A 12,285-nucleotide genomic window follows, 5' to 3' on the forward strand; every position below is an offset into this window, starting at 1 on the left:
ACCACTGAAATGATGTGAAGTCTCTGTGCTGAGCAGCCATCATGTATATCTTAATTCTCCCTCCTCCTCTCTAGAAGTTGGATGGGAAAGTTCTAACGTACTTGAGCAGCGAGAGGGGTTCCCACCCAGCATCTTATGATCTCGTTAAGGGATGGGGTGGAGACTAGGCTGCCGCAGTCCCTTAAAAGCCCTTTCCCCCCAAATAATCCGGGGAGATCCGGAGAGTGGGCGAGCTCTCCCATTAGCAGCAAGTCGTTAACTATCATAGCTTGGGCAGGCGACGGGGGATTCCCTTTCCCTCCTCATGCTCCCTCCTTCCCTCTGAAGAAGCTGGATTCCTCCGTCCCCCTTTGGCAAAAAGGCTGCCAGCCAAGCAGGCACTGCGTCTCTTACCTCGGCTCCTTGAGCGCCCGGAAAAGACCGATTTGATCGGATGCCTCCCTTTCTGGAGCTTGCGGTGCCAGCAGCAGAAGAATAAAATCGTGGCGACGGTGCCCAGCAGCAGAAGAAGCAAGAAGAGGGCACATTGGATGCTGTAAGGTCTCAGCAGAACTAAAAAAGCGGCGGCGATCATGGTTCAAGAGTATGTTGGGGGGTTGCTTTCTTTTCCAGGGAGAATTTGAGGTGGGGGGGGAGTGTTGTTAGGGAAAAGCTGCTGAGGACGAATGAGCCTGGAGGAAGGACAGGAGCCTTGGCGAGAAAACGCTGCAAAGGGCAAGCTTGCCTATGTAGACGGCTGGAGCAGGAGGAGGAGGAGCATCATCCTGGCTTGGTCCTTGTGGCCCCGGAATCAGGGCTCCTCAATGGCTGCAGCAGACCCAGTTCTGAGACGTGTCAGTGATTTCCGCGAGGAGAGAGGGACCCTCAATCCATGACTCAGCAGACAAGAAGGCGGCAGCAATAGCAGCAGCTCACACAGCGGGGGATTTTTTTCCTCTGGCTTTGCTTTGCTTTTTTTTCCTTCCACGCGTGAGGGAGAGGGGGAGGGAGAGAGGGAGAGAGGGACAGAGCAAGTGCAGATGGATCAGCAGCAGCAGCAGCAACAGCAACACCTAAGCTGCAGTCCTGCCTGGAGACAGGGAGAGGGCACCCCTCCGGAGCTGATTTTGCAGCCCGGTATTGCTGCTGTGCGCCTCCAGCTCTTGCATCTCAGCCATGCCCTGTAGCAATAACGCTGCTGAGGCGGAGGATAGATGGCTGCTGCCGCCGCCGCTGCCCATCAGGAAACCGATTTGCAGAAGGGGAGGGAGGAGAGAAAGAAAGGGGCGATTCCTAAAGTTTGCTGCCGCCACCGCCGCTCCTGCTGCTGCTGCTGTTACTACTGGCTGTTCACGAGTGAGGGGGATTTGTGGGGGGGAGTGTTGCGGTGCTGGGGGGGGGGAGCAGAACTTGGCTGCCCGGGGGTTGATGACATCACAGGCTGCTGCAGAGTGAAAAATGGCTGCTTTAAGGTGCGAGCAAGGGGAGAGGCAGCCTTGCTGCTGGAGGAGAGGATCACTGCTGGGTCTTGAGAGGTAGGCATCATCCACCGCAGCAGGCGAGCGAGCAGACTTGGCGAGAGAGGCTGAGCTGGGCAGGCACGTCATCGCACACATCCTGATCCGCTGCCCTCCCCGGTTTGTTGCTGTTCACTTCTTCGAGGATTAAGAGAGGCGATTCCCTCCCCCCCCCCCCCTTGCAGATCTTGCAGCTTCTGAAAAGGAGGCAACTGCGGCGAGGAGCTGGGAAGCAAGGGCAAACGGAGAGTCAGGCAGGGGAAGAATCAGGTGGACATTTCCTCCCTTCAAGTTCAGTGATTTGGCAAATGAACGTCATGCTTTTTTGCTCCCCCGGGCTCTAAACGTTGCACGTGTGGAGAGGCAGGCAGGCGTCTCTTCTCTTAGGATGCATTTGGAAGTCGAGCTGATTTTTAGCCTGTGATCCTTCCAGAATTCCGAGGATAAATTGAGTTGAAGGGAACGTGCTTCTGGGTAGGCGTGCGCCGTTAAAAACGCAGTGCCTATATGCTTGAGCCTGTTTGTGGATTTGGCAGTGCAATCTCGCGTAAGCCCCACTATGATCAGAGGGGCTTGCTTCCCTTGCAAGGGCGCCAAGCTGTCAGTTTATTAAGGAATGGCTCTTCCTTATATAATGGCTCTTCGTGATCATGCCAGTTAACAGGATTTTGGCCTGCAAGCCTGCTTTTACAGCTCAAAAGCAGGACATACTATTTAAGACCCAGTTTCGTGAAGAGGTGATTTGGGTTATGGCACATCATGAGCAAAGTGTTTGTCAGGCACTGTTTCTTTTGGCTTCAGGCTCAGGTTGCAGCTTCCTGTCAAAAAGCTCTGGGCACAAAAGAGCCTTTATAGGTGTCCCTAGCAAAGAATTGTTCCTCCTTTTTCTGAGGTTCAGGTATGGAGTGCTACTGCTTATGTAGTTGAAACAGCACCACCCATGCTCAAGGAGTTACTAGCAGGCTTGAAGGAACTCCCAAGATCTGCAGAAGTGCAAAAAACCAAGAAAAAACAAACACCATTTAGGGGGTAAGCACACACACAGAGAGGGAGGGAACACTGCAACAGCCCAATGAGGATTAAGCATGCTCATTGGCCTTGAAATACTATCAGAAAGGGGGAAGAACAGAAAGGAGGAATGGAACAGCAGAATTTAAAGCTGCAACATTTTGTTGCAGGACCCATTTATGTTACAGTATTTCCACATAGTGACACACACTGCATGCTTGATAAAGATCAGTAATATTCATATTTAGGCAATTTTAAATACCGTACTGACAGGGGAAGTTCCTAGTTCTCCCTTGTTGCTGCAGCAACATCAGACATGTTACGCTTTATCTTGCTCCTGTAGTGAATCGCAACTTCCTGAATCTACTAGCAGCTGCCACCACCCTTGAATGGGTCATATGTGATGGAATATTTATGATGCAATTATGCTTTCCTGATAAGTTTCTCAACAGCAAATATATTTTAGATATTACAGATTTTGCCATATCCTTGCTGAGAAAAAAATGCAACACAGAAATATATTTTTTTTGTCCATTTGATCCCTGCTTTGTAGTTTGATAAATCAGGGTTGTTGGGTTTTTCACTGACTTCGTGGCCACATATACATAGGGAAGCATCTATTTGTAAGTCCTTAGAAATAATAAAACCTGCTGTGCAACCCCAGTTTCATTTTTTTATCTGATAGGGACAGAGCAAATACAAAGTGTGTTTATGCTGCAGACAGTACATATTTATAGCACATAACTCCATATCAAAGTAGATTAGGAAACAGTATTACATACAATAGCAGTCAAGTACATTTGGATTAAAATGCTAGAGCTAAATAACTCTTACTTCTTGTTGGTGGTACCTGCATTGCACCCTGTTCCTGTGCACATTTACGGAGAAGTTACATGTTACATTGCTCAGTGGAAGTTCATTGTAAGTTAGGGGGGGGGGGGAGAGACTGTAGCATTTGATACAATTCAGTGCACTTTTGCACAGAATTGAGGTCCACTATGTTTAGTAGGGTTCACTCCTTTATAAGTGTATTTAAGATTGCAGCCTTAGCAATCTTACTCCTACACCTACCTGCAGGTAAGCCCCTTTGAATTCAGTTGCACCTGCTTCTGAGTAGACATGTACAGAATAGTGCTGTTCAGTCACCTAGCATTTTACACAGCTCAGCTGTTTCACCTAGTATGTTGCAGCAGGATTGTATTATAAATGGTCACTGGTATATCTCACATTGTGGATTTATGGCTTGGTTTCTGAAGATACATTAAGGGTACATTGCATGATGTGACAAATACAAGGTTTCTGAACACCGCAGCATTCTGCAGTCACTCTCTGTGAATGTGTGAATATCCCTCTGAGATGGTTAATACGATTGCCATTACTTCAAGGTGAGGCAGATTATGTCTGCCTCCTGTACTCTGCCTTCCTGCAGTGCTTTGCTGCAATATATTGCAGGATCAAGTAACTTTTCCGTTCTCTTTCTCTCCCATCTTTGATTATATTGGAAGATGAGAAGTTGTAAAAGATTTACCTGCATACAATTGGTATTTATACTAAATCTTTGGAATGATGAGTTGTGTCAACTAAAACGTGTATTTCAGAGAATGAAGGTAAATGGCTGCGGTGGGTGGGGCCAGCTGCAAAATTGGGTACAGCAATTAATGTGAATTTTACTTTTGTACAGTATGTTTGTACAGTGTGTTTGTACATGCACACACCCCATATAACTTCTATCTGGGCATGAAAGGCACATTTTAAGAGTTCAATGACATATTCTAGCCAGGCACAAAAATTCAAGGAAGCTGCAAAGCAGTGAGGGGTATGGCATGAGGGCAAGGAGTGTGGCCTGGGGAGAGTTACGAATGCCTGATAGAGAAGAATGGAGGTCGGTGTTTGGCCTGGGGTTCCCCCTCCTCCCTGTTTTAAAAAGTGGATTGTGTTTTATTACTTATTAAACTTACTGGGTTAACTTAATAAGTTTTTGTGGGTCCCCGCCACCCAAAAAGTAACTCAAAGCAACTTATTTAGATTAAAGCTGACATAAAAAAAAAAAAAAAAAAACTAAGGCATGTATTCATTTTAAAATTGTATACCCGCACCATTCTTGTCTGAGGACACTCCAGAGTGGCTAACTATCCATAGGTTAAAAAAATAATACATTGTATAAAACAAAATTTGAACCAACTTACCAGTACATATAAAATCAACAAATATAAACAATTGACAAGGATTCAGCAATCAAGAGTGTGGAGCCAGAAAATTAAAAGCGCCAGGCAATAACCGCACCAGCTCATCAACTAGGTTAGCTAAAAAGAAAAGTTTTTTGCGTGCTGTTTATAGCTACAGGGCATTCAAGTACTGCAATACAGAGGCCACTCCCACAAAGGGTCTGTCGCGCTTCTTTTGGCAGAGGCACCTGAAGCAACACCTGATGGTGAATGGAGTGCCAAGGAGAGTACATATGGGTGGAATGGGGGAGAGGTAGTGTCTCACATATCCAGGTCGCAAGCCTTTTAAGGTTTTAAAGTAACATATCAAGTTTGAGACTGGAAACACATAGGCAGATCACATTAAGCCAAGGTAATACGTCCCTAAGGTGGTTCTGTGGTTGTAGTGCACTTTTTGACTCTGATCCTTAATCAAATAACTCTCAAAGCAGTATACAACAAAACTTGTAGCTAAGATACATGAAACACACACACACACACACACACACACATATATATACACACACACACACACACACACACACACACACAAAACTAATCTATTGAAATAAAACACTAATCTATGACAGAAAGTGATAGTGTAAAACACCTATTTTGCAGAAGTTTCATAAAAAACATCTGCAAGGCCCTCATGTGCACAGAGGTTTTTTGCCTTTTTATGATGTTATAAGAAATCCCTCTCTTTTATTTGTTTTGGAAAAGAACATAATCCAATATAGAGATACAGAAACCCTTCAGGTGCTCTTTGGTCAGTTTCCATTCCTATCTGTGCATGTGTGAAGGATGGGCTGGCTTGACAGGCAATGCTTCCCAGCTTGTCCTTTTCCTGCATCTCAGACATTTTGTTCCATCCTTCCATCCCTTTTAAATCACTCACTAGGGAAGATGCCATAAGACAGGTAGGTATTATCCTAAGGGCCAGTGGTTTGTCACAATAGATTACAGGGAGCGGAGCACCAATAGAAGTGAGGGGAAAGCCAAAGTCATTCATAATGGGAAACACATAAGAAGGAAAGAAAGGCGTGTACCTGTTTCATTCCACATCCTTGATTTTGCTTCCATTTTATTCCACGTCCTTGATTTTGCATCCATTTTATTCCACATCTTCAATCTGGCAAAGAGAGAGAGAGAGAGAGAGCAAAAGCTGTTCTAAGCCTTCAGAAGCATTGCTGTCCCATTGCCAGCACTGCTTTTCACCTCAGCCTCCGCACAAGCAGCAGGTTCATTGGCACCATACAAACACCCATAGAGCAGCTATGTAGGTTCTTGACTTCTGTCCAGAAGCACAGAGAGGTTGTTGCAGTTTGCATAGCATACTATTATCACTGCATGTTCCTTGGTAATTAAGCACTGCCTTCCGCTGAACTTTTTTTTCCCAAACAGGCTGAGTACAAGATTCTGAACCAAAGAGACTTAGGCGTTGAGTGTCTACACCAATTTCTCCTGGCTAATCTTTTTAGAAACTCAAAAACTGGTTGGCAATTGATTCGACATGGGGGATTTTATTGCAGATAGACTATTTAATGGTTGGGTTTTAATTGGTGTGTGCAGTGGGCCAGGGATACTTTAACAAGCACTGTATTAAGGATTCACTTGATACATAAAATGAAAGGAGAAAGTACATCAAGTTGATTCTCATAACATTATCTATTTTGCATATTCCAAAAGGTCCGTAAGCATTGAAGTGAAGGCTCAAATCAAGCTCTTTTGTTATGAGGTTGAATAGAATTAAGGTTTCACCTTAACTGCTCATGGGTGTGTCATATCATATAGAAATCAAATCGAATATTGCCAGGAAGCATCACATGTCTTCTATGGCTTCAAATCAAAGTGAATATATATCATGCTAACTCTAGTCATCACAAGGTTACAAGTCCTTTTAAATGTAGTATTATGTATAAATCTAAAGTGGAAGTTGCCATCAGTCAAGTGCAGCGGTGATCACAAATAAAGCATCACAAGTGATGCACCCTTCATTGGGTTGCATGCTTTAAAAATTAAAGTCCTTCTTCACTTTATCTCCATAAAGGCGGGAAAGCTACTTGTATAGAAGGAACAGAAACACTGGTATTTCCTTGATTGTATGAAGTGTGTGCTATGCAGGTGTGAAATCCTAACAGATGAAGAAGGTAGGCCCCTCCCCCCATAATATAGACAACCAACTAATTATATCAAATTGTGGCTCCTTGCAGATTATTAATAAGCATGCTGGACAAAGTGCAAGCTAAACAAACATGCAACAAAAACAATCTCAGACATTCTAGAGTCTGCTGTAGTCCATTTAATGTTCTGTGTGTATGTATGTGTGATATATATATTTTAAGTGAAAAATAATTTTCTAAATGTTCTTTACGAGAAGGTTGGATAGTGTCTTCGAAGCTACAAACATGAGTCTGACCAAACTGCGGGAGGCAGTGGAAGACAGAAGTGCCTGGCGTGCTCTGGTCCATGGGGTCACGAAGAGTCGGACACCACTAAACGACTAAACAACAACAACAACAACAACAAATGTTATTTTGTTGTTGTTGCTAACACAAATAAAGGACAACATACCTTTAGGTTCTAAATAGGGTGCGGATTGATGGAATAATGCCTGTAAAGTGTAAATTGCTATGGTGGGAAGGAAAATACAATTAAAAACACAATAGTATTAAGAAAGGACATAAATGAATGGGATTTTGGTTTGGGGTGTGGGATCTGCTATCTGATGCACTTTTTCCTGGGATTAATCCCAATCAACATAGAGGTTTGTTTCTGAGCAAACATGTATAGGATTGCACTGTGATAATGTGATGAATTGCCCTAAAATGTAATTAAGCTTCAGTGCTGTGAAACCTGAATTAAGAGCAAGTTATAAAACTGTTTTCTGGTTTATTTATCAGTTGTGTTCTTTTAGTGCTCAGAACACTTTTATCTACTCCTCTGAGAAGCCCAGAAAACTAGCAACAAGATGAGGAGTCACCAGATCCCCACCCAGCACATTATGTGCACATGGCTATGACTCCTTCTAGAGTAAGGTCAGGTCACAGTCATTTGTGGGCAAGCAAGCAGATGTCAACTGGATTTCAATATACGTATATACATTCCCATTTCTAGCAGACAAAAAACTTTTGTTTATATAGCAGAGAAACATATTTATGTATAATATTGGGTTTAAAAATAAAATTCCAAAAGGGTTCTTAGAGTCTACAAACTGGAACTTTACCCTGGAACAAGGAAGAAAGGAGAGCAGTAATGAGTGCTTGCATGAATGTGTATTGCTCTGGTGCAAGACAGAAGAAAATTGCTCAGCTTTACAGATGAACAATTCACATCTGCTTCTGTGACCACATTCCACATGGGTGCACTTGCACAAGTATGAAAATGAATAGCAATTTTGCCTATTCTCTTCCTCTTACAGCAGACAGTGGTCTTCTAGACCACAAGTAGGAAACCTCAGGTCAAGGGGCTATATGTGGTCCTCCAGCCACCCTATCTGGCCAGTGGGAACTCCCTAGGCCATGTCCCCTCTCCAAACCATCACACTAATGCTTGATCACACTGAAATCCTTTCCACATTATTTCAGTCCTCTTTTTCAACACAAAGATTGTTAGAAGAAACCAGTTGTTTAGTCCAACACAGGGAATGCCAGATGCACCTAGAAGTCCACACACAGGGCATGAAGGAGGCAGCCCTCCAAGAGCAACTGGTTACTCAGAGGTGAACTGGCTTTTGTGTAGAAGCTCTACCTCACATATAGTGAAGGTGCAACATGGTTGTCTGGTCCTCAACTACCAAAGTCACTGCCAAAAATGTGTGCGTGGAATAGACCGGGGGATGATGAAGCTAACTTGGAAATTATTTTAAGGACAGGTTTACAGTGGTACCTCGGGTTACAGACGCTTCAGGTTACAGATGCTTCAGGTTACTGACTCCGCTAGCACAGAAATAGTACCTCGGGTTAAGAACTTTGCTTCAGGATGAGAACAGAAATTGCGCGGCGGCAGCGGGAGGCCCCATTAGCTAAAGTGGTACCTCAGCTTAAGAACAGTTTTAGATTAAGAACGGACCTTCAGAACAAATTAAGTTCTTAACCCGAGATACCACTGTATATATCTGCAAGCATGGCCAGTGGTCAGGGTGTATGGAACCTCTAGTTCAAAAGTATATGGAGCCACAAGTTCCCCTTATCTGACCTAAAACATCACTGATTTTGTCTTGAATGCCTCTTTGAGGAAGATTGTTCCGTAACTTACCTAGCCTTAGGCATCTTTAGAAGATATAAATGATTTGGAATTGCCAGGGGATATAGAAATGAAAACTCATTTGTTGGCAGCCACATAGATGGATTATGAGAATGTGAAAAGTAGGAAATATGGTTAAATTAATATAATCAGGATGAGGGAAAGCAGGCAATTTAATAGTGAATTATTTATGGGAAATGGAAGGCGTTTATTGTAATAACATAAAAGATAATATTCAATCTTGTATAGGTTTGTTAAATATTGGATTGGACTATTTAAATGAACAATAAATACTTAAATGCATTTTTGTTCTCGCTTTCTCTTCTCTTCCTTTTTATTTACTAATTAATTCTTTCCATTACTATTATAATTATCATTAGCTGCATGTGGTTATTTGCTTATGCTATTTTTAATTAATTCTGCAATTTACTATAGATATTAAACTAAAATGTTATTAAAAGGCTGGAAAAGAAATTTTGAGTCTGTATTTCTTGAGTCTATGTTCACAGGCTGTTTAAAAGAAGCCAAAACAGAGCAAACCTGCCAACAGAACAATGGTGACAGCAACAATAAGGAGCTGTTGGCAATATTCAGTGGAGGAATCTAAATCCTCAGAGTGTCTCTTGGTTGAGAAATTAACTCTATGACAAAGTGGCGTGATTCAAGCATTTCTAGGATTCACCTACATTGTTGAAGGCACAAGCACACCTTTCTGTGGGTGGTGTCATAGGAAATTTAAGAGGGTATACAAGTTAGGCAAGAACTTTGGCCTCAACAAGAACACAGTAGCAAAATTAAGTGCAGGGCCACCTAATGACTAATCTAGATAATGACACCAACCAGAAAAGTAGGGATGCAGAATTTGCATTTTAACATTTTTATGTATTAAGGTCAAAAATATTTTTGAGTACGTACTGTATTTCAAATGTAACAAAAAGTGAACTTTAATCCCCAGCAGTAAATAGCAACACATTCCCACAACAAGCAGGATTTTATTCTTGCCTCGGAAGCATTGCAAATTGAAGTATGGTTATGTGTTGCTTTACTGGACAGTGTTCATGACAAAGATAATGATTATACTTGTGTGGTTTTCCACATACACTGTTGGCTGATGTTTTTCTCAGTATGGAGGTAAAGTAATCTGAGCATGTTTAGTCTGTGAAATTAAAGGACAGCAAAAAAAAAAGAGGACATACCCATTGCTCCATAACTACACTAGTTCATTATTTTCTTTCAGTATGCATGCATAACTATCCTAGAAAGAATAATTGATAATCTCTAGTGAAGCCCTTGGGTCCAGCTGTGTCTTATGATCTTCCATTTTCACCAAACATGACTTGGTGAACTGAATTTTCAAAACTTATCATTCATTGCTTTTTGTATTTTTCCATCAGAAGTACAGTATGTTACAAAAGCAAAGCCTTCTGACAATTAGAAGTAAATTACATAGTCCAGCAAGCAATGCCAACCCAGTTATTTACTTTGTAAAAAAAATAGCAAAAGACTAGAAGCCATGAATCTATGAAACAATTTTCATATACCTCAGTAAAGGGCTGTTCTGGAATAGGCAGTTTTTTCAAACAAACAAACAAACAAACACTTTTATATTCCTTTCTACAATCCACATTGATGTGACAACTGTTTCAGCAATTCAACTTATGACCGTAATGCATTGGAATAACTGGAACTTACATACATACAATGGTTTTAAGTTAAAATATGACTATATGTTAAGTTAAAATATGGCTACCTAATACTGAAGCCACTACCTTAAACAGAACAAGGTGATTACTCCATTTAGCTCAGTACTGCCTGGCATTAACTCCCCAAGATTCATGTCTTTCTGGCTATAATATCTGTGAGGGTTTTTTTAACTGAAAGTCAATCTGAAGTACAGGATAAGAGTCAAATTATGGCCAACTCAGTCATAAACCCCACTAAATGACTTTGGATTACTCACTACATCTCACCCTGAAGTTCCTCACAATGTATTAGGGGCCTAATGTGAGGAGAACATACCTTCCAAGTGTCCCAATTTTTGAGGGACAGTCCAGAATTACAGCAGCCATCCCGGTTTCTGATTTGATCTTAGAATGCCCTGGTTTTCCTTTTTCCTCCCCTCCACGTCTCATAGAACAATTAAAAGTGGTGGAGAGATCAGACCCCTCCTCCTTCAGCCCTTTTTGGAAACAGGAACCATTCCCCTCTCTGTCTCTTTCTCTGTGTATAGGTACAAAGATGGAGTCCTGTTATACTGAAAATAAAATACCTGCACCAAATGAAGGAAGTGAAGCTGACATACCAAGCCCTTTCTATAATGCTGAAGGGAAATGCAACTAATCCACTTTAAATTCTTTAATTGCAATGCTTCAGCAGCCAGCAATTTATTTTAGGAAACGTGTGGTGTGTTTACTCCTTTATTGTAAACTGAGCCTTACTCTGCAAGCCTTTATGTGTCTACTCAGACTTAAGTCTTGTTGTATTCAAAGGAGCTTACTACACAGCCTTACACTGCAATCCTAAGCATTTTTACTCAGTAGCAAGCCCTACTGATTTCAATACGATTTACTCTCAGATCATTCTCTAATGTATTTCTATTTTTTATTATTATTATTATTAACCCGCACCTTTTCCTCTGACAGGGATTCAATGCAGCTTACAGCCACATTTTTATTTTGCTCCATTTATCTGTTGAAGGGGTTGTACATGATCCCTTCCCTCACACATTTGTCTCCAATCTTTCTACCCTAAAAGGCAAGATGGCCAGGGAAGATTCTCAGCAGGGCAGCCTGACTCACTGTTCTATTATAGTATAGAAATTCTAATTACAAAGGTTCACAGGTGTTTGTTTTTTTAATATGCTCCTTCCTCCTTGTGGATTTGAAAGACCCCAATATACCATAACTACAACTTGGGGTGGGTAGGGTTCATTCTTTAAAATAATGAGGTAGGCCGGGCTAGGCCTGTACTCCAGTCCTGCAGCTGTTAGTCAAGATGGCTTCCAAAACCCAGAAAGAAAGGGGAAAAAACCTTCTTTGTCTGCCCTTCTCCTCAGTCCAGTCTGGAGAGAAGAGCTTGAAAACTTAAATGAATCTCCTTACAGAAACAAGTCTAATCAAGGAGTTACACAGGCACAGGTTTCCTTAAAAGATGAAAAATCCTAAATGGCAGTGTCTAGCAAAGAACTGGAACGGTCTCAATCTTCGTGTTTTGTTTGTTTTACATTTAGTGAAATAATAATAATAATAATAATAATAATAATAATAATAATAATAATAATAATAATAATAGCCAAACAGAATTAAAAGGGCACTTGCTGAAATCACAGGGTG

General features: G+C 41.8%; 2 protein-coding genes across 22 annotated transcripts in view; one reads left to right on the forward strand and one right to left on the reverse strand.

Moving 5' to 3' along the window:
• The window catches only part of LOC310840285 (dystonin-like), a 298,340-nt gene extending 293,687 nt beyond the window's left edge, over nucleotides 1–4,653 (reverse strand). For 12 of the 21 annotated variants that reach the window (XM_083729638.1, XM_083729633.1, XM_083729600.1 and 9 more), the window contains exon 1: nucleotides 394–1,298. In XM_083729638.1, the coding sequence (XP_083585764.1) occupies nucleotides 394–574 (181 nt within the window). In that variant the 5' untranslated portion in view covers nucleotides 575–1,298. Of the gene's footprint in view, nucleotides 1–393 lie in introns of all 21 variants that reach the window. The other 9 variants (XM_083729632.1, XM_083729623.1, XM_083729630.1 and 6 more) reach the window with 6 other exon arrangements.
• ZNF451 (zinc finger protein 451) overlaps nucleotides 1–12,285 on the forward strand; it is a gene marked incomplete at its 5' end in the record, with an annotated part of 65,196 nt that overhangs the window by 25,258 nt on the left and 27,653 nt on the right. The window lies entirely within an intron of this gene.

Source organism: Podarcis gaigeae (genome assembly GCF_964106915.1).
Source record: "Podarcis gaigeae genome assembly, chromosome: 3".
In the NCBI taxonomy this organism is placed as follows: domain Eukaryota; kingdom Metazoa; phylum Chordata; class Lepidosauria; order Squamata; family Lacertidae; genus Podarcis; species Podarcis gaigeae.